The following is a 22,920-nucleotide window of genomic DNA, read 5'->3' as shown; positions in this document are numbered from 1 at the left end:
GTGTAGAACAGCTCAAGTAAACATAGCAATGGTGTCTGGATGCTCTTCTCTGTCCAGATTGCACCACACCTATGAGCAATGGGTTGTCATTCTGCAATGGGGGAAACAAATTATTCCTCGAACAAAATCCAAGGTGGGTTGAAGAGTTGCAGTTTTTTATTTAAAAAAGCAACACATGGCCTGTAGCTGATTTGAGCCGTTTCTCTAATAAAATATTTCATAATACTTTTTATTATAAAAATGTTTTAAATTGGTGACTCTTTTTGTTTGACTTGTTGTCCTCTTTATTCCCTTTCACAGAAAACAAAAGCATTCCTGCTTAAATCCCTCTTTAATGTAATAGTAGATAGGAATTGGTTAAGCAGAGTGTTTGAATAAATCTGGAACTAGCCTTCTAGATTTATGATCTAGTGTTCTTGTGTTCAGTTACAATACAACCACTATTTTCCAAATAAACATTGGATTCAAATGTTTTATTTCATTTCCTACTAAATATTCTAGCATATTTTTAATTGAAGAAATGTACTTTTATGGATATATTTTCAGTTCAGCCATTTGCATGCAGATTTCAGTTTCTACCAGCATTTGAGTGGCAAAGAATATGAAGGGAAAAACCCAATAAGCTACATGTATATAAAAATGAATAAAACCTTACATATATATTAATTGACAGTACAGTTTCATTCTTTAAAAAAAACTACATCAGGGTTCCAATCTAAGAAAACTTCCCAGGTCTTTAACATATACAATATAATGTCCATATCTTGTGAACCATTTAAATATCAAATTTCTCTTCACATATACTATGTCCATTTTCTTCATAGTCTTCTCTGGTTACTACCATATCTTCAAAATCATCATTTTCAGAAATCAGCTTTCCACCTTCCCAGGAATAAGTAATAGGGCTGGAAAGTAAATAAAATAATTGTGTAAACTGTAAAATACAGTTAGTTTACAAAGTTAGTTTAATATTGATTTTCAGTATCAGCAAGTACTACATTATATGACAATATGGAATATAAAAATAGAGTGGGTAACTGTCAATTGAGAATCCACATTTGTAACTGAAAGGTTACTTACTTCTCTGGCAGAACAACAGAAACATCGTAGTCAGTGGGAGTGAGGCATCGGACCTCAGAGTAAACACGATCCCTGAAGCCGGGGAGATGTGTGTTTCCACCAGTTAAAACAATATTCTTAAAGAAATGTGGTTGCATTTCTATGAAGACCAGAAAGAAACAAGTTATAATTCTACAATAACTTGCTTGATTTTATATAGTTATATTAAGTCTGTAATGAAAAGCATTGGAAGCACTTGCATCGGAGTCTGTAATGAAAAGCACTTGCATTGGAGGCAGTACCTCAGTCACATGTTTAAATATTCTTCTAATGCAAATTGATACTTCCAAGTTTATGAAGAGGGTGCTAAGTGTTCTGGCTCCCAATCAACTTTGGATGCATTCAACTACTTAATTCAGAAGTCTGGATATTGCATAGGTAACTTCAGCAATTTTACAACAGTAACATGCCAATAAATAGTGTTTATTACAATTTGTTACTGGAGAATTACTAGAACAGAGGTTTTCAGCCTTTTTGAGTCTGTGGCTTCCTTGACTAACTACATTCTTTCTGCAGCACCTCTGTGGGGCTTAGGAGCCCAGCCTCTCACCATTTTTCAAACACTCCCTTGAGTGTTCCCTCAGCCTTCTCTCCTCTCCTCAGGGCAGCCACTACTGCCATCCCTGGTCTCTGAGCTGTCCCCCCCGCCCACCTCAAAGAGATGTGCCTCCTCACACTGCCCCACAGGGCCTGGAACTTGTCTGTCCATTCCCAACAGCAACGGCTGGTGGACTGGCGGGCTGGGCTCCCTCACCCGTTTGCTTGCTTACTCCAAGGGTGTCTCAGTTCCTGGCAACCAGCACCCCTTTACCAGCCCCAGAGGCACCATTCGCCTGCAGAGCTTGTAGCCATGACTGCTGCAACAAACAGCTGTACAAGCCTTTGGGAGGCAGAGATGCAAGAGGGCATCAGAGGAAGGAGGGAAGGAAAAAGGGACCGAAGTCAGTGTTGCCCATAATACCCCTGACCATCCTTCAAGGGTGCCATGGTACACTGGTTGAAAACCACTGTTCTAGACAACTGAGTTTTTGTCCTTGATATGGGAACTTTAGAAGCAAAACAAAAAGTCTAACTATGCAACATGTTCTACAGTTAATTTTGGTAGTTACATTGCTTAAATAAGAATACCTTCCGGCAAGTTCTGAATTGAATAAACAATGGCTTCAGGAATTCCCATTTCTTGAATACCAATATCTGAAGGATGGAAGAGTATTTCTGGAACAGCAAATCGCTCATTTGTAAGACGAAGTATTTGTTCACCAGTTTTGTATTTTCCACTTAACACCATTTCTTCCCTTGGCTAAATCAAACAGATGTGAATTAACACACATGTAATAATGAAACCAGCTTTTAATATCAAGATTAATCAGTCACCTTATTTGCATGATTTTTCCCATGTAGTAGCTGGGATCCAAAACCTGTATGGGAATCTGAAACTTGTATATTTCTTCCATACAATTATACCTAGCTATAAAGGTAAAGGCAAAGGTACCCCTGCCCGTATGGGCCAGTCTTGACAGACTCTAGGGTTGTGCGCCCATCTCACTCAAGAGGCCGGGGGGCCAGTGCTGTCCGGAGACACTTCCGGGTCACGTGGCCAGCGTGACATCGCTGCTCTGGCGAGCCAGAGCCGCACACGGAACACCGTTTACCTTCCCGCTAGTAAGCGGTCCCTATTTATCTACTTGCACCCAGGGGTGCTTTCGAACTGCTAGGTTGGCAGGCGCTGGGACCGAACAACGGGAGCGCACCCCGCCACGGGGATTCGAACCGCCGACCTTTCGATCGGCAAGCCCTAGGCGCTGAGGCTTTTACCCACAGCGCCACCTGCGTCCCTATATCAGCACATAATAACATAGAAATTGCAGCCAACATGCTATGACTGAACTGTAAGAGGATGAATCAACAAACGAAAAATGGCAATTCATTTCACATCCCCCCCTCTCTCAATAGACTTTGTTTTTTTTCTAACTAGGTTGCATAAGTGTTGGAGAACCTTTCATCCTCCAGATGTGTTAATTACCTTGTTTTAAATTTGCATTTTACATCTGACTTCCTCTAATAATGTTTCCTTTTGAAACATTTAATATAATTTTTTATTATCTTTGCTGCATTAAATGTGCATTCTGTAGTTGACCTCCTTTGTAATGTTTTAGTTTCAAAATCTTAAAGGCAATATTTTAATTTCCTGTTAATTATGCTGCTTTGAATATATACTTTATATTGGACATTCTTCTGTAATGTCTTCTTCTGGATTGTTTTATTTGATGTAGGTTGTAAATGCTTTGAGATCTTTTTCTTAAAAATATATGTAAGTATAAAAATGAAATGAAGAAGAAGACTGATTTTATGCAATTACCTTACAAAACCCTTTTTTTATTGTGCTGAAGTCTGGTAAAACATAGTCCAACATTACTGTATTTTCTTCCCCCTTCAATCTGAAACAGGTTGGAATTCAGAATACATCCTAAGTTAATGATTCTTCAGAGCCACAAAAAAAGTATTTCATTGTAAATAAATAATTAACAATTTACCCTAATATGGGTCTAAGTCCAACTTTCTCAAATGTGGAGACCTCTCAAAAGGAGGCTTTGATGATAACTAAATAAGAAAGCTGCATAGGATAACCTCCTTTTGACTTTTAATCAGTAAGACAGCTCACCACCATGTAAAGCTATTTGGGGTATTCAGTGCATATAGATGTTGAACTTAATAGCGGGACAATCACACCTTGCATGGGGTTTATGTTCTGGGGATGGCAGGAATATGCAAAATTGTGTAAATTCAAACCATCCCCACATAAGTATCCTTGCCAAGCGAGCCTTACCATCATCCCCCACACCCCGGGAAGACAGCTTTTAAGCTCTGCCATGCTTACTGGGCAAGTCCCGCACACTGCATAGGCTTTGGGGTGCTCTTGCAAGTTCCTGTGGGACTGTCTGAGTTCCTGTGAGATCTTGCAACAACATGCCAGAACCTGTGTGTGCTCTGCATTGTATGCAATTTCAACCACATAAGTTAATTGCATATGTAGAGCTTGAAAATGATTTGGAACATTGCAGATGCTTCCGTAACGGAATCAAGACTATAAACCCAAGTCTGGCTGAAATGGGACCTCAAAGATCATTATCCCTGTTTCCAGATATGGGGACTTGGGTCAGAACAGCACTCCATACATGCTCAAAGGCAGTCTTCATAACAACATGTTTCAGAGCTAACCCTTAATGAACCCAAGCTTAAATTTAAGCCCCAGACACAAGATGCTTTCAGTAAAGGAATTTGATATTTAATGTATTCATAGACCACTGTCAACAGAATGGTGGTTTTTTTTCACCGGAGGGCAATACATAATAAATTCTTTAGGCCACAGACAAAATTACCATTAACTATATTTAGCAGTATAAAAAAACCCATACTTGGCAGTCTCCATATCCTTGAAAAAGTCTTGGGAAACATAACATACATCTTCTTTCACTTGGTTAATCACATGGGTTTCATCCATAACATGGAGTTGCCTATAATTTTTAAAGAAAATAATGCTACTTTATCTTGTTTTCATTGCTGGTCTGTTATGAGTATTCAATATCAGTATTTATTGAAGCTTAAATGTTATAGTAAAGCTGTTAGATTAATTGTGGAAAACTCACTTAAGCCTTTAATCCTCTGTGGAGTAGGGCATGCTATTAAACCAAAGAACAGTAAGAGGAGGATGAACGTTCTTAACACTGCACTTCTTTGAGTTCTCATTAAGTTGTGATTAGGAACTAATCTGTTAAACCAGATGAAGTTCATGGTTTTTAGTAGAAAAAGTTAATAATATTCTCATACCACCCTTTCTATACAAGAGGAACAAAATTACGTATATAGGAAAGGTACTGTTTGATGGGGCTTTTTAAAAAAGGAGGTTATACACCTTTACAGAAGACATTCAGAATTGGCACATGAGTAGTATCTAACACTAAACAGCCCTCTAAATAGAACCAGCAAGACCTAAGGATGCAGGGGGATCTTCAGAATAGAAAAGTTCTCACTACTGTTGAGATGGGGGATAGGACATGGGAAACAAGTGGCCATGAAATCTAGGTTGAGCAGCTTAACTCACTGTGAGGAACCCAGTTGGTTTTGCCCATCTGTATATTCCCAATGAACTTTCTAGGGTGTAGCTTATGAAAGTTTGTGTATACAAAAAGAGGTAGCCCTCAAGTTCATGAACCTCGCCCCATTATAGTCTACTCATGTGGCCTAGCATACCCACAGATTCACTCAGATTCTCCATGGAACCAGTAGCATTTGGAAACAACCAACAAGATATGCCAGTAAATTATGGTGCAGTTTCATTACCATACCTAAAACAATTCACAGAATAATTTTACTGCTCATTTTCTGGAGTGTTCCATCTATTTTTCCGATTTAACTTCTGCTGCAATTAATTTATTGCTGCAAAAAACCTAATTTTAAGTATCATTGCATACATTGCACCATAATCTAGGCAAAGTAAGCCTTCACAGTCCTTCAGCAAACCTTGATATCAAAAGTGAGCTTCTCTTTTATCTTTTTAAACAAGTATTTTTGCCCTATAAAATAAACTATGTTTTTATTACTGTGAACCAAATAAGATTGTAATCAATTCTAGTTAGTGTTTTACCTGTAAGAGATTATCTCCTTTAGATGATTGGTTAAGAGCTTTCCTCCCACATTAATCCTAAGAACAAGAAAGATTTTCTTTAATATTTATATTTTAAAAACACGAATACATATTTAAATACATATTTAAAAATATGGTTTTTTACCTTATAATGGCCTCCTTCTTCTTTTTACTCCTGCAGTAAGGTACAATGTGTGTAAAAGAATACCCACTGTCTACAATGATGCAACACAGTTCTGATGGGTTATCCCGAAAGTATCTATGGGCACTGAGAGCCCCAGCTGAAAAGCAGAGCCATATCATAGTGTCAGATACATTTCTTAACACGTGTTTCAGGCAGAGGGCCTTCTCAGCAGTGGCGCCATCCTTGTGGAACACCCTCCCATCAGATGTTAAGGAGATAAAGAACTACACAACTTTTAGAAGACACCTGAAGGTAATCCTGTATTGGGAAGTTTTAAATGTTTGACATTATGCTTTTACATGTCTTGGAAGCCACCCAGAGTGGCTGGGAAACCCAGCCAGTTGGGAGGTGTATAAATATATTATATATTATTATTATTATTATTATTATTATTATTATTATTATTATTATTATTATTATTATTAGCAAACAAAGTGTTGTAGCAATGCCAAACGAAAACATTTTCTCCCCCAAAAATAAACAGTAAGAGGACTTGCCATTCACCATTTACTCTGAGAACTGCTTGGAATTGGTATTCTTCAAACAATATTTCGTTCATGGACTCTTGTATTGAGCTGAAGTTGAAATAAGGTTCTGTGATGATGATATTGGTATCTACAAAATCTACCTATGTAGGAAAATATTTCAAGATTCAGAAGCAATTTTTTTTTAAGAGTGTATCTAAAATTAGGGTCTGACTATTAATAAATATGTTCTTAATAATATGTACAGAGAATATTTCAAAACACTTCACATAAATTATCTCAATAGTATTTGGAACTGCCTTAGAAAGATAGGCCAGTAATGCTCCTCTGCTGCAGATGAGAGACTGGGTAAAAGTGGCTTGATGAAGGGTCATCAATGGCTAAGGTGACATTTGAACTGGGGATTTTCTCCTAACTCACAGCTCACACTTCTTGCCACTGTAGTATAGTAGCTTTCTGTTGTGACAGCAGGAACACCTACTTGAAAAAAAATTGTAGGTTATACAATATTTAATAAAACCTACATATTTTTACAGAGGTAACTAGTGAGTGGGCAAGTGACTAATGGATGAAGTAATTCAAGCTACCCATTTACCTGCAAGTAGGCTTCACTGAACTCAGAGGGACTTACTATTGCGTATACAGATACAGCAGGGATGTCCAACAGGTTGATCCCTGGGAGCTTTTGGTAGCTTGCGGTCAATTGCTGGATCCCTTTCCCGCCCCCTCTCCCCGCCCTCCATTGTTGCATGATGTGCAGAATGTAAGACCTTAGTGTGAGCTTGAATTCTGGTTCAGCAATGTTATTTCCCTTGTGTTCTATGGAATTCTTTAGGAAACTGAGTGGTAACTTGCAATAAAAAAAAACCCATCCTAAACTATATCCTAAACTCTATAATGTACTTGCTAAAATGTATCATCCTGTATGCTAAAGACAGTAACCAATAAAAGTCTTGAGTAAACACTGGCTGAGATGGGTTTGCCATGATGCATCTTGGGATGTAAAATCAGCAGGTGCATCGGGGTAGGTCAAACTCCAATTCAGAAAAATATGCAACACTGAGATAAAATACTCTATGAAGGTTTGACAGACCCCACAAGCAGATATGGATTATTTTATCTGCTGATACATCATTCTTTAGAACACCTACACTGAACAAGCACATTTTTGTAAAAATAAAAACCCATGCTTTAAATGAAACAGTAAATGCCCTCATTTGTAGAAATCAAAACACTCACAGTTTAAATTAAAGCTGATGCACAAGCTTCAACTATTAGGTTATGCTGACTTCCAATAAGCAGCCTGCATTTTTATATTCTTCTGGTGCTACCTTCAAGATATAGGAAAGTGTTTAATTACCTGATACATTTCTTTTCCATAAAGATAGTCCCACACTTGTCTTTGAACATCCCAGTTTACCAAGTAGCCCTGTTATTGAAAAAGTAAAGTTACTGCTCTAACCATTTGATATTTGCATAATTTTACACTGTCCTTCAAACTTTCTTTAGCACCCTACTGGAAGAAACCTGATCTCTTGAAGGTGTTTGGATGATTTGGCTCCTGTCCTAGAGTAGTATTTACTCCATGTTATTTATTTATGATCAGGTATAATAAATACATTATTTAAGACTTTATCCTGACCATTTCTATATATAAGCATATTCCTCTGAAGGCAGTGGGACTTACACCCAAATAAGTGTTAACAGGTTTGCAAGTTTAATTTATTATTATTATTAAGATGCACAGCTAAATACAAACAATAATTTCCATCTAAGGCTTCGTTATATAGAAAGAAATGTTTCCCTCCTTTCTGATTTTAATTTCATTAATATTCTTCATGACTATTGTTCAAAAACTACATCTACTCATGCATAAAACTGACTAAACCATATCCATGCTATTTAAATTACCTTCTGGAACGGGAGTATATAAAAAAGTCCAGATGGATCTTTAATTTCATCCAGTTGGTTAGCTGTAAATGTTTTCAGACGAGCAGTCTTTGATCTAAACTGACAGTTCGGAATAACACTGTGGGGAGGGGAAAGAAACCCAGCATCTTTATACACATTTTTAAAGGTCAGTAACGTAAGTGACCAACCAATGCCTGTGGGAAACCCACAAGTGTGACCCAAGCACAAGAGCTCTCTCTCCTGCTGTGGTTTCCAGAAACTAATATTCAGAAACCTTACCTCCTCTCACTTCAGAGGCAGAGTATAGCCATCATAGCTAGAAGCCTTTGAAAACCCTCTCCATGAATTTTTCAAATCCTCCTTTAGGTTGGATTTCCTCCCACCATCTAGGTTGTTGGCCATCACTGCCTCCTGGGAGAGTGGGTTCCACAGTAAACTACTTTAACATGTCAATTTGCTGGAAACACCTTTGTAACCCAGATCTCTCAGAATTTTGCACACTCCTACACTAGCTGTTTCCAAACAAACCATACTGATTTCATTCTTTCGTTGGATTTAGTACCTGGATTATGTTTCCTGTAATAGCCACTTTTTCACTGGACGCTTGTTTGGACAATTCCTGCACATTAGGAATAATTCCTTAATTCATTCATAACTGCCAGTGAATTGATTACATTCTCACAGATGCCCATATCAAAACATGCGAGAAAACCCATAGGAGAACCGACTGCCTGTTCCAAAAGAATTTAACTCCATCCAGACCTCAAGCGAATGAGGCTTCTCACCTGACATGAGCGTGACTGTATCCGATCTTGGCATTGTAGGCGCCGTTATCTAACACGAGAGTCGCCATTTTTCTCCTTTGGTCCCTCAGCTCCGCCCCATCGGCAAGCCAGCGCTAAATAACCATGCGGCTGAAACGTCTTTAGTCACCACCGGGCGGATCCTCTCTTTCTCGCCTTCTCATTGGTAAAAGGAACTTAGCCCCGTTGAATGATGGGATAGTGGAGGACTTTCCCGACGCAAGAGAAAATACTGTAGGGGGAAAGTCATAGAGATAGGAAATAATAGAAGAGCTCTAGCTTCCTATGTTTGAGTATTAGGCGTAGACTTGTAATCTTAGACTAATAGAGTCAGTTTTAATATAAACTTAGACTGCTTCATCCCAGTTTCCAGTTTCAGTTAAGTCCATTCAGACAAGAAAGGGGAATGTCTGTTCTTTGAAACTCGGCTCTTACGTGGTGTGAAGGGAACATTCTGTTTTGGGGACCTTTTAGGCATGTATCGGGTGAGATGCCCGGATAGCATCAGCGTTCACTTACAATATCTGTATAGCCTTATATTTTCGCATCTATATAATATGCGAGTACTGTGTATAATTATCGTGGAAACCTCTGTAAGGGAAAACTTCAGCCTCCAGCACTTCTGCAATGTAGGGAAAATTATGTCGCTCAGAGCCAGCTCCCGTCATCTGCAATATAGTCCAATATACAGACGATTTATTTATTCGCTGCTGATGCACAGACTTTTCTCAAGACATTAAAAAAAAAAAAAAAGCTTAAAGGAATGTGTGACTGTGTGTCTCATTTTTCACCCATACAAGGCAATCTGGAAAGATTACTCGGCTGCCAAATGTTGTGTCCTTTAAACACGTTTAAACATTTATTAAAGTGGAAGGTCAGAAATTGGAGTCAAAACGCAGTATTTCACTTACACTAGTTATCCCACACTACATAAACAAAATCCTATCTTTTAGTTGAGGGTAGGTATTGTCTTCATACTTTTAAAAATTCTATAGTTTGCGGGCTTAAGGTGATTTTATTCAGCTTGACACTTTGCAATTATTTCAGTAGTACTTATTATTCCCGAGTAATTGTAAACAGGATGTGCTCTTGGATTTTGATGGTAATTAGATGCTAAAATTGGTGAGGAGAAAAATAGTATAATGTGGGGAGGGGCAATAGGGAAGGAGTTCTAAATTGCTTTAAGGAGTCAGATCTTCATTCCCCTCTCATAGCGAATTTGGGTGACAGGGTTCATCGCGAAGAGAGAACACAGGGGGGGAAATCGTGTTTTTGTATTACGCTCCTGATAAACGTTGCAAGTGGACCTGGAAAACAGGTAGTTAAGTGCTATTGTGTAAAAGCTGCCCCTCTTCGTTGCAAAAAAATCCAACAACCACAAAAAACCAACTCCTCAAGATATTTCTCTTTCCCAGCATGGAAAACGGACTTTTGTGAGTGGGGCGGTGAAGCTTCCAGGCCGGCGTGCCTCGCTGCCGTGAAATTATTCCACTAAAGCTTGGATTTAGCGGGCGTCATTCACCGGAGGCAAAAGGTGACACCAGCGTCAGGCAGCAGCTCCCGGGGAGCCCTTGTGGCGGGATCCTCGCCGCCCTTGCCCGCCGAATCCCGGCCGAGAGCCGCCCGCTTCCCCCGTCTGGGTTCCAGGCGGGCGGCGCTCCTGGCGCTGGTGCCGCCCTTTCCCCGCCCGGCTCTGCTCAGCGAAAGCCTGTCAGCTGGCGATACTGCAATCAAGATGGCGGCGGGGCCGGAGAGCGGGTGAGCGGGGGCGCCTCCGCTCCCTAGCACAGGACGGCAGGAAGCGCCGGGATGGGTCGAGGAGCGCCGGGTTTCTTTCGGTTTCCCTGAAGCGGGCGGGGGGTGAGGCGCACTGGCCATGGCGGGCATCATCAAGAAGCAGATCCTGAAGCACCTCTCCAGGTCAGTGAAGTGGGGCGTCGGAGGCGCCCTTGCCGGGGCCGCTCTCAACAGGCTTCTCTGAGGGAAGGGGGCAAAACTGAAGCGCCTCGTAATAGTGCCCCGTTTCCCTTTCGCCGTGGGGCCGTAGGCGAGGGGTGGGAAAGTCCCCGAGGTTGGGACCTGTTCGTCCCTCTTGTATGTTTTGGAGGCGTTGGGCTACCAGAAAAAACGTATCCCTGACGCGGAGGGTCACTGCGTGTCTGCACCTGAAACTGGGCAGGTAGGTGTGTGTGTGTGTGTGGGGGGAACACTCGCCCTGCAGCAGCAAGAAAACTGAGGAGGGGGAGAGTCTTCCTTGGGGGAAAGGAGCGGGTTGGCCGCCCCATCTCACTCTCGCCCCATCCTGCTTCTTGCCGCAGTCGGGGAAGCCCGCACAGGAATCCCTTCCCCTCGCGGCGTTAGAGGAAAGCCGGGCAAAGCGTGGCGGCGCCTGAGCCCCTTCGCCCGTCCCCGCCGGTGCTAAGCGCGCGGCGGCGACAAGGCAACCGAGCCGTAGGTGTCTCGAGAAGGGAGCAGGCAGGAGCCCGAGGCAGAAGTGGGTGGATTGTAAATTGTGTTTGACACGTTGTCTGTGGGAGGGGCGAGCGGCAGCTTGGCTGATGTCACCCTGCACATTGTCTGTTGCAGACGGGTCTGGAGACGCCAGATTTGTGTGGGAATGAATGACAAATCGGGGTTGGGGGAAGCTTGGCAAGTTGTGCATCACGCCGGGGCAAAGGAGATGTCTGTCCGGGGTTTTGATTCGGCAAGGCGCACAAAAGCAATAAGAAGAAAAATGGTGATTGGAACTGGGTTATGCTGTTTTCGCTGGCCGTATAAGCAAACCTTTTCAAATATCTCTGATATTTGCTATGCATTTGTAATCCATGATGATTTGATTGAGGGATGTGTATTCGCTGTTGCAGTCAAAGGTTGGCATGATAGGATCACACACAAATGAGGCATTGAGGAACACACACAAATGAGGCTATTTGGCTTATGCTGCCAAGAAATGAAGAACTGGGGAACAGAGCAGAATGTAAAATCAAAAGCCCTTCCTTACCAAATTCAAGAGCATCTTATGGAATCTAAATATTGCATATTAAAGGCAACAGATCTGTGTGGTAGGATTTGGTGTTTTTATTTTCTGCCATCATCTTGAAGGATGCCCTGATTTTCTGGAAAAATATTACTGAGCTTTGGTTTCCCAGAGTGTTTGCTTTGCATGCAGAAAACTCCAGTTTCAGTCCCTAGTATCTCTAGTTTAAAAAGGACTCAGTTGGTATGTGATGGGAAAGAGACTTGGGAGGCTGCTGCCAATCGGAGCAAACAGTACTAGGCTAAATGTAGAACTAGACTGATATAATGCAGCCTGCTGTTTATTAACAAGGGATGTCAGCTTATTAAAAAGACTATGAAGTTGTCAAACTAATTAAACATATAATTACTTTAAAACAAAACAAAACCAAGCAGAGATATTTGGAAGTGCAATCCTGCACATGTCTACTCAGAAATAAGTCAGACTGAACCAGGTAAATAATTAAATGATTGCAACCTAAAGAGGCCAAAATTTGATCAACTGGGATGGGGGTGGGAATGAGGTATTGTTTTTAAAATGTGTCACATATTCAAAGCAAGCTTTTGAGTGAGTTTTTTTAACCTTGGGCATTGTCTGAGGGCACATGATACAGCAATGCTGTTGGACGCTAAGGAGGTGTACTTAGAGGAGAGACTGCCAGTGAGCACAGTGTATGCTGTTTTGAATTCTATGATGAAAACAAGGTGAAATATAGCTATCTTTCTGCTCCATCATAGAACATAAGATGATAGTTCAACCTCTTCCTCCTGTGTGCAGTAACCTTTTTTGCTTTTGTGCGAGAGTATTAGGGGTAAGAATATAAACCACTGTTTATTCCTGTTGTAAGTAATAGGTAGACAAGTATCATCCTTGTAATGTGTAGCTTGGTTCCCTTGCTTTTTGGAGCTTCTGCAGACTCTATTCTGTAGTGCATCAATTGTCCTACTTTCATCTCTTCTCTGCATTCCCTAGTCTAGATTATAGGCATGTGTCTGTATGATCTGGAGAGTTCTGCATGTTGACAAGGGATTGAAATTGATTGCCCCAGGCAGCTTTCACATCTCCTTCTGTGAACCATGGTCTAAGATTCTTAAGTAATCAAGTGAACAGTGCGCTAGAGCATTTTTGCCCTGATTTCATTTGATCTGCCTAAACAGGTGTTTGCTTGGACTGTTTACACAATACCATGTGCCCTATTTTTAGTTGGGATTAGTGTGCTTTCGTTTTTCATTTTTACTTGGGGATGAAGTAGTATAATATTCGTTGTTAGTATATGCGAATGTCCTTTGAGATAACAGTGTGTTGCAGTCCCAGCAGTTTTTACATTGACTTCTCTCAGTGCATTCACCATTTTCACAACCTACTTTGTTTCCTTCCCTAACTGTCAGCATGACACAGTCTGTACCTTTTCTATCTGGATGTTCTATGGACATTGGACTGTCACGAATAGGTGCATACTCAGATATAGCGAGAAATGTTTTTCAGATTCTGTATGAAAATGTATACAGTGGTACCTCGGGTTACAGACGCTTCAGGTTACAGACCCAGAAATAGTACCTCGGGTTAAGAACTTTGCTTCAGGATGAGAACAGAAATCGCGCAGCAGTGGTGCAGCGGCAGCAGGAGGCCCCATTAGCTAAAGTGGTGCTTCAGGTTAAGAACAATTTCAGGTTAAGAACGAACCTCCAGAACGAATTAAGTTCTTAACCCGAGGTACCACTGTACAGTGATGTGAATGTTAGTCCTAGTTCAAGGTGGGAACAAGTATGCTAACAACTGGTTGGGCATATCCTACCTGTTGTAGAATTCCTGACCAACTGCAAATGCAAGCCTTTCTATTTTTGTTGAACTCTTATAAATGGAGAGATGCAACAAGGAAATAAATGAGGAAGTGAAGGAGACTGGTGTAGAAAGAAGTTCTAATTGCTTTGGATTGAAAAACTGCAGTTAAAACTGCAGCCTACTCTGTGGCTGAGAATACACAATTACTTTTTAATTCTTTTCAATGGAATTTGGTGTTCATTCATTTATTTAAAGCATTTTGGCCCAATCTTCAGCTCTCAGATCAGCTTACAGATCAATAAAAAGCCAAGACAAAATTGACTAGAATTATTCTTTTTGGTTTTTACTTTCATTAGATATTATGATCATATCTGAGGCAGGAAGTACTTTGACAAAGTACCTGCCAGAATTAATTTATTTCATTTTGGTCAGCATAAAGGAAGCAAGACCAAATAATTCATGTTTATTACTTCCTTTAGAATGTACTAATTCATATATATTTTATAGCATATGTGGTAAAAAACACACTCAGTCTTATTTTCCCCTGTAACTCCTGAACTACATGGTAACAGCATAGCTGTTTGTTGGTGCTATACTATTTATTTAAGCTATATAGAATCTAAAATCAGGACTTGGCTTTATCTTCTCCCCACCCACAATTTGAAGGCTTCATTTTAAGCCATTGAGATGAAATAGAAACTTCATTGTAAATTATTACCCAGTGTTGCTTATTAATAATATTGCTGTTAGTTATTAAATTTGTATATCACCCTTCATCTGAAGACCTGCATATGATGAACGGAAAGGGCATTTTGACTGTGTTTACATGTCACTGTTGGAATCCATCCATCTTGGTAGTCAATGGAAAAGTGCACCTTTGGGGGTCAAGTCAAACTGTTGGAAGGTTACAGTACCTGCTGTGGCTGTAGAGATTGATATGGGAGAGACATGTTTTGTTGCAGCTGGAGGTGTCCAGTTGCGCTGCTGCAGATGCACCATGGCGCTTCTTCTCTCTGTGCTCCTCCCAGTGGTCAACCCTTCTCTGGTCACTGCTATGGATGTATGACTTTACTGTCTGTTTCCAGGCACTGCAGTTGTCTGCAAGGGATTCCCACATAGCAGGGTTGATGTTGCCAGCCTTCATGCCACTTCTGCAGAAATCTTTGTAATGCAGAGTTGGTCTGCCAATGGGCCTCGTGCCTGAAGCCAACTACCCATAGATCATGTCCTTGGGGATTCTCACATCTTCCATTCTGTGGACATGACCAAGCTAGCATAGACGTTGCTGAGACAGGAGTGTGAACATGTTGGGAATGTGGGCTTGGGAGAACACATCTTTGTTTGAGACTCTGACTTGCCCTGTGATGCCCTAAATCTTCCTGATGCAGCGCATGTGAAAGGCATTGTGGTGTTGCTGCTGCTGGTTGTAAGTTGCCCACAACTCACTTCCATAAAGCAGTGTGCTCAACACGCAAGCCTGGTAGACCTTCATCTTGGTATTGAACATTAGCATCATATTCTCCCATACTCTTTTGGAGAGATGAGCCATTGCCGTAGGTGCCTTGCCAATAAGCTTGTCATTGTAATCCATTACTAAAAGTTTGCCATGAATGTGCAGATGGCTTCTGATTCGTCCCTCCATTAGGGAGAGCAGGAGCAACAAACCATGATCTCTGCCTTATGATTGTGGTAATTGGGGATTGTAGCTTGGGAAACTTGACAGTGGCGTGTTTTGAGGATTTAAATGAGTTCTCAGTAGAACAGAGTGTTGTTATCAGATCTGCTAGTGTGTCAGTACACTCATGTACAAGAAACCATAAGGGAATTAGCAATACTATTCTTTGGATCTTTGCTGGAGATTGTACTCTACAGACTGGATTGCATTGGTTGTGATCACTTTGCTTAGCTTGGGAAGTCTAGGATTGACCAATATTAGTGTAACTTCTCCAGAGAGTGAGCAATAAACAAAGTGAAGTTGCAGTTGTAAAACAATTATGATAATCCATGAAAGCACATTGAGTTTTACTAGAGGTTAATGGCTTTGCAGCTTGAAACACTCATACAGAGACTTAGAGTAGAAGGGGTTAATAATGTGGGAGTTTTGCAGTTAAACCTATTAATGCATATCTATGCTGGTTAGTAAATGATCACAGAGCTGTAAATGTTTAGAGAAGGCACAGTTAATGCTCCCTCGCCTTCGTGGTGGGAGGCTGTGTTGTTTGTTTCTGTTCCTTTCTCACTCTCTCCTCTTCCTTTTGAACCATGTAAACCCAGTAGACATCTGAGACTGGGACTTCAGATTCAGACCACATGTTTGAGACTAACTTATGTATTTTGAAACCAAGAATACCTTGCCTGTGTTGTTTCTGCTGTAGCATTGAAGGATGCATGAGTGAGACCTGTGATTACTGTAAGTAAAGCACTGAAACGTACTTAAGGTGGTAGACTATTTACTCCGAGAGTGGTAGAGGCAGCCCCCCCCCCCCGAATTTTAAGCGCTTAATACTGGGACATTTAAAGGTCTAACCACTTATATTTCCCGTGCTTTACAAATGCTGCACAGATCTGTGCTTTAAATTCTGCTGGGGGCTATTTTGGCTAAAGAGTAAGCCAATCCCCACATGCTTTTTAAATTCAGAGTCACTTGTTCTTTGTAGTTCCCCTCATGTGGGACTTCAGAATTAATTGGTATTCACCAGTTATTTATTTCCCAACAACTAATGCATTATACAGGCTAGCTAACCCCACCTTCTTGTTTAATTACTGTTGCACATGGGGCAGGGCAGGGGCCTACAGGTGGAAACTTGCCATAAACGTAAGTAGGAGGCTGAGCCTTGCAGACTTGGCTGCAAATGGAACTGGGAGGGACAATAAGGTTGCAACTTTCCCAAAGAGTAGCAAATTAGGAAAATAAAGAAAATAGGAAGAAGCAAAAGAATCAAGACATGAATATTTATCTGTCCCATGCTTAAAGAAAACTGGAGAAATGAAGAACTTGAACTTCACTATAACTTAAGAGGAGTACTGTCAAATATAGGATAGGAATCCATGTTTGATATCAGACATAGTTTATTTTGGGGCTATTGGGAGAGATCAGTATGTGGCTCTCTTTACAAAAAGAATTTTAATCAGCAAGCCTTGTAGAATTATGGGATCCCCTAATCCACCACAGTTCTCAGCATGTTACTGTACATTAAGCTTCCTCTGTTGAATTTTAATTTTGTTTCCAGTTAAAAATGTAAAAAATCCTCTTCTAGGAAGATACTGGTGGATGCCTTTCCATTGAAGAGTTTAGAGGCAAGGAAAGAACTGAGCTAATTTTTTTCTAGGAAAAGAGAGAAGGAAGACAGATGCTGTGACCATCTACAAGTGGGGGTGGTAGAGTGTCTGAAAAAGCGCAGCATGGGGCAGCTTTCTAATGTAGCTCCCAAGGCCTGAATAAATTGGGGGTGCAATGTGTACCCAGTTATAGGATAAACTTACTGGTGAACTGGCTGTGAATCTAAAAGGACTTAGTACAAAGATCCAGGCTTGGACATGAGTACCTGATGATGCAAAAGACACTTTTTCATGGAGCATGTTTAGATAGATAAATGTGCTACCTCCATAAGATGTTGGCCATGTGATGAGACTTACATTCCAAGTTGACAGGATTACTGCATATCTGTACTTCCGGCAGGCTAATCAGCTTTTCTCCCATCTGCATTTGGTTCTTTGCATTCTTTCAATTTCTATTTGTGTGTTCTCCTTGTTTGCCTCTTATAAGACTTAAGAGTTCAGGGCTGTGTTGCTTTTTTGGCTTTCCCTAATTCTAGTTTCAGAGCCATATCTTTACCTAAACATAGAATAGAGATGTTGTGGGTATGCCTTTGAACTACTGATTTTTGAAGCTGTGTAGCATTCAAAAGGATATTGTAGTACTGAAAATTGGCACAGGATCCTTTTCAGTCAATGAATCTGTTTTCAATTCTCAATGCTTCATATTCCACCACTAGAATTCTGTCAGCCCTCTGTCTCTCTGCTTGTTCACTGTTTCTTCATTAATCAGACCCTCTTGTTGGAACTTTTCTTTTGTTAGTCTACTTTCCCATTTCCCCCCCTGTTTCAGATCATTTCTTATTTCTGCTTTTGAGCTTCCTCTGTGAGGCAAACATTAATATTTTTCCTTTCTCTCCCCCCCCCTTTCATTACTGCTCTGATTTATTTTGGGCTATAGCTCTTTTCTCACTTGTGTTGGCATCAGCAGTCACTTGGGAGGGTAAAATCTCCTGGACCCCTATAGGTTCACTGGCACTTTCTGCTAACAGATTATCCTTCCATAAATAGCATCCTTGATATCCTCTGTTAAAATCTATTCCTTCTCTCTTTTCAATTAGGGTAACTATTCCTGTAATCTCTTTTTTCCTTCCAAAGAAAACATCTCAGTGTTTGGCAGCACCTGAGCATGACAAAGCAGCCAGGCTTTAAATGAATTGCTATATACCTACTACAGTAATTGGAGATTGCTGGGAAAAGCTTTTTCACAACGGAGGAAAAGTCTGAGAGGAAGATGAATGATTTTTGGAGAGGTTGGCAGGGAAGAGAACTTAAGGGTTTTGAGAAGACAGGATGGAAAATTTATGTGAAAGTGTAAAATGTTGTAACTAAAAGTAATACACCCAGAGATCAGAATCTGACTAAAATTAGGTTTCAATAACATAATTTAGACTTTGCTTTAGGGATGGCATAGTAGTCAAATACTGTCAATAAGCTATTGAATATTTGACAGTGACTAAATAGTCAAAAAATATCATTAGGTAGTTTTTCTCTTTTAATTCATCAAAGTTTCATTTGTTGTCAGGAGCAGACATAACTCCCATTTTTGCAGCAGTTGGGGGTAAACCTAACTGCCTAGGGGACATTCAGATATAGGCTACTTGCTATTACAGCAGACATCTCCAAGAGGAGCACAAGCCATTATTAGTGGCAAAGTCTTTGTCAGGCAAAGTCTGTTAATTGTCACTTAGCCTAGGTCAATGAACCATTTTAAACTGAAAGGGAAGAGTAGAGTTATATTCAAATATGAACTTCAGACTTCTTGTTGTAGTCAAGAGACAAACCACGTTGGTATCTTCTGATGTTTTGATATTTAGTTGACTGTGCCCAAAGCTGCTTTGCACAAATAAAATCCCATTAGATATATTTTAAAATGTTTTTTAAATTTGTATATGTTTAGATGTTTTATGTGTTTATCAATTGTAAGCTGAGTAATTGCTTTGTTGTGAAATAACTGCAGTGTTGATATTCTGTTTTAGGTTCACCAAAAACCTGTCACCTGACAAAATCAACTTGAGCACACTAAAAGGTGAAGGTCAGCTTACCAATTTAGAGCTTGATGAAGAAGTGCTTCAGAATATGCTGGATCTTCCCACTTGGCTTGCCATCAACAAAGTCTTTTGCAATAAAGCATCTATTAGGGTGAGTAAGTGATTTTCCTGACACAGGAATAAAGACCAGTTTGCCACAGTGGATTGGAGGACATTTGGTTAATAGGACGACTTCTCCCTCTGGATGGGATAGGCAGGGTCCTCAGAAGTCTTTTGCTTCCTCTTCCGGGGGCGGGGGGGGGGGGGGATCAGATCAGGATTTACAAATTGTTTTGTACAAATAAAAATTGGGGTGGAGGGAATCGATAGCCCCAGTAGCTTCTTCTGCCCATATAGCTGTATGGTGTCTGTTTTCCCCCTTCTCTTTTGCAGGTGTTTATTTTTCCCTCCCTTGTTGCTTTTTTATTTGCTGTGTCCTTTTCCTAGAGCTTTGGTGCTGGCAATGGACAGAATAGTACATAACATGGTCACCATCCATTAGAGGATGGAGGGTGCATGTGGGGATGTGAACACTAAGATATACTATAATCTGTAGTAATTTGTGGATTAGGAAAATGTCTGTGTCAAAAAACAGAAGTGCATTCACTATCAAATATAGGTGAGATTATCAGCACCCTTGCTTCTAACAGTGGTGATTACTCTGACTGTGAATTGAGTTACAGGCATACAGCAGTTTTTTGTTTAGTTTGCATATCTCTGGATAAGATTAACACCATGTTAGCTTCAGAAGCTAGGTGAAGGGAATTCCTCCCTTCCACATGCATATATATTGCATACAAGTATGTACACCTACATGGACACACAGTCTCTTGACATATGTAGTAAAGTGTATGGAACTGATCCTTACTGAATCAGATTTGTATGTCCTTTTTGGTTTTCTTAATTTAAGTGTCACAGATTATAGGTTTTTTATATTGTAGTGTAATTCATTTTGTTTTGACTTCATTTAGTAAGTTTGCAAACACTTCAGTCCTTATGAACAAGAAGAGGCAAGTCTGGTTTTAGGCTTGCAGAAAGGTATAAATGAGACATTTAATTTTTATGTGTATTGTTATACGCAACATGAGATTTCACAGTTGCTTTGGGCATTTTCAAAGTGGATTGGTGATGATGCAATATTTTCTTTAATGATTTTGTTTTTATTTTATCTTGCAGATACCATGGACAAAATTGAAAACACATCCAATCTGTTTGGTGAGTATGGAATTCAGCTTCCCAAATTAACTATGGTAGAATGTTGATGCATTTGTAATTTCCTTGCAATCATACTGAAATCACTAAGTAATAGCTAGTGGAGAGAAGAACATTTTGCCATTACTGGCAATACAAATACAGGGTTGTATCCAATGAAGTTGTTCTGTTCAGCTGAGGACTTACCTCCTTGTCTTTTTGCCAGGCCCCCCAAATCTTCCCCAGAGGGTTGGGGGAAAACCCAGAACAGATATGGGGAGCTTGTGGAAGGAAAAGAAATCCCATTGTGCACACCGAAGGCCTTGTACAAAGAGGACAATGTGATTGGATACAACCCATTGCATTTTACATGATTCTAAAGTGTTATAAAGTAACTAGCCAAATTGTTTCTGAAATGTTTTGTCATGTATTTTCATGTGCTCTCATTCTAAGTTTTAATTCTGCGAGATGGCTTTAAATTAGTCACTGAATGTAAAACATTTCAATTGTTCTAAATTTCTCTTGCATATCTAAAGTCACTGGATAAAGTAATAATGGAAATGAGTACATGTGAAGAACCACGCCCTCCTAATGGACCATCGCCTATAGCAACTGCATCGGGGCAAAGGTCAGTCATAATTTAAATGCTGCAATAGAATCAAGCATTACATATGTAGGCAGTGCTGAGGAAAACAAGCTGAATAGGCTTATATATAGTTGTTAAATAAAGTGGGCTAAATGGCAGATCTGCTTGAGAAGGGCTGGGTTAGGTTAGCTAGATTTGTAGAATAAAGGTAATCAAAGCCCAGTTTATGCATATGAGCCTAGTTCTTGTCTTTTCCATGTGGTCCCCACTGTGTAAAGGATCACATGGAGAGACCATGGTGTGAAGTGGGCTGCATGCAAGTATAGCCCACAGAGGCCAGTAGTGATTTCCATAACTGTGTGTGCATTTTTACAAGTCACCGTGACTACTGGAAAATGGCTGCTAGTCAGTAGTCCACATGTTATCTGTTTCATGCTCACATTTCTTGAAGCAATCCAAAGATTATATGTAGAAATAGGCACCTATTTCTCATGTGTGTCTTCTCTGTAAGTGATAAAAAGACCCCCTCCTCTTCCTTTATCAGCTCCACATTGCACTTACAAAGCTTTGGAGAGAATTAAATATAGCTGGTAACGTTGTCTGTAGGAGGGGGAAACAGCCTTGCTATGACTCTACGTACACAAAGGGGCCTTATTGAATCATAATAGTGTTTGGGGATTGTGGTGGTGTACAATAAAAGGCAAACCGGTATATGGCTCTTTCATATTTCTCCACCCACCCCTGCAAATGGCTCAGTGTGAAGGAATGTAGTTCGTGGTGTTGTGTCCCAAATGCTTAGGACGCATTGCAGTGTGGCAAAGAACATCATATCTATTATCTCACCTACTTTTTCAAGGTGATCTTCCTGTAGTTCTAGTTTGGCACTCAATTGCAGAAGCTAAAACAGGGGTGTTGACTCTTGGTCTACATAGTCCCAGATTATGATCTGTTCTAAGTTCTTCTTTTATTGGTCTCTGAGTGATTTCAGTGCTAGTTTTATCTTCATTTGAAGTAGTTGTTAAATCTATGCTGAAATTCTGTTTTAAATGCTTGCATTTTATTTCACCAGTGGATATGGTTTTGCTGAAAAAGTTGTAGAAGGAATATCTGTTTCTGTAAACTCCATTATAATCCGAATTGGAGCAAAAGCATTCAATGCTTCATTTGAACTCTCCCAATTGAGAATATATAGTGTAAATGCAAACTGGGAACATGGTGATCTAAGGTTTACTCGATTACAAGAATCTCAGCGTGGAGAGGTAAGGCTGACTTTAAATTTAGAACAAGCTATTTTATTCTCTCTTTTCTCTTTCTGTAACTAGTTTATTTTCTTTTATACAAAGAAAAAAACCACATTACAGAATCCACATTCCTATTGTAGCATTGTCTAACCTGGTTATTTTGCTTTAATATTACCATTAAACCTACATTATTTTAATAGCAACTTGCCGTATTGAGACCCCTATCACCATTATGGCATGGCCTTTAGTTGGCATAGTTGCTGCTGACTTTGTTTGCATACTTGGCATATGACTCATTATTTCTGGCCCTTGCTAAGCATGATAAGTGAAGTGTAAGTGGGGTGGAAGGCTTTTGTGGACCCTAGCCAGTCTACTGGAAACCATGTCATGTCTAAAGAACAATTCCTATGCATGGAGCAGGATACAGCCAAGTATGAATGACAGTCCTTCAGCTATTAGTTATTTGCTACTGATGAACATAGATACCATAATATCTTCCTTTATGTTTAACAAGGGCAACATGCTTATACAGTGAAAAAATGTGCTCAGGCAAGGATTTATCTATGAAACTAAAGAATAGTAATTGACATTACCTTTTTAAAATAGGCATGT

General features: G+C 40.2%; 2 protein-coding genes across 4 annotated transcripts in view; one reads left to right on the top strand and one right to left on the bottom strand.

Annotated features, from left to right (window-relative positions):
* Window positions 1-458: 458 nt before the first annotated feature.
* Window positions 459-9,302, bottom strand: ACTR6 (actin related protein 6). Its single transcript, XM_028745757.2, has 11 exons — window positions 9,130-9,302; window positions 8,345-8,462; window positions 7,794-7,862; window positions 6,453-6,576; window positions 5,910-6,045; window positions 5,765-5,821; window positions 4,536-4,634; window positions 3,479-3,557; window positions 2,248-2,419; window positions 1,081-1,219; window positions 459-905 (listed from the first exon to the last, which is right to left on the bottom strand). The coding sequence occupies exons 1-11, from the start codon at window positions 9,195-9,197 to the stop codon at window positions 776-778; spliced, it is 1,191 nt and encodes a 396-aa protein (XP_028601590.1). The 5' UTR covers window positions 9,198-9,302; the 3' UTR covers window positions 459-775.
* A 1,380-nt stretch (window positions 9,303-10,682) lies between these two features.
* The window catches only part of BLTP3B (bridge-like lipid transfer protein family member 3B), a 33,478-nt gene continuing 21,240 nt past the window's right edge, over window positions 10,683-22,920 (top strand). The window contains exons 1-5 of one of the 3 annotated variants that reach the window (XM_077934836.1): window positions 10,683-11,067; window positions 19,240-19,402; window positions 20,467-20,505; window positions 21,018-21,109; window positions 22,137-22,326. In XM_077934836.1, coding sequence (XP_077790962.1) covers window positions 11,024-11,067; window positions 19,240-19,402; window positions 20,467-20,505; window positions 21,018-21,109; window positions 22,137-22,326 — 528 coding nt within the window. In that variant the 5' untranslated portion in view covers window positions 10,683-11,023. Of the gene's footprint in view, window positions 11,068-16,216; window positions 16,356-19,239; window positions 19,403-20,466; window positions 20,506-21,017; window positions 21,110-22,136; window positions 22,327-22,920 lie in introns of those variants that run through there. The other 2 variants (XM_028745752.2, XM_028745753.2) reach the window with 2 other exon arrangements.

Source organism: Podarcis muralis, chromosome 10 (assembly GCF_964188315.1).
Source record: "Podarcis muralis chromosome 10, rPodMur119.hap1.1, whole genome shotgun sequence".
NCBI classification, from domain to species: domain Eukaryota; kingdom Metazoa; phylum Chordata; class Lepidosauria; order Squamata; family Lacertidae; genus Podarcis; species Podarcis muralis.
Note: the sequence above shows the minus strand (reverse complement) of the source record. Positions and strands in the feature narration are given on the sequence as shown.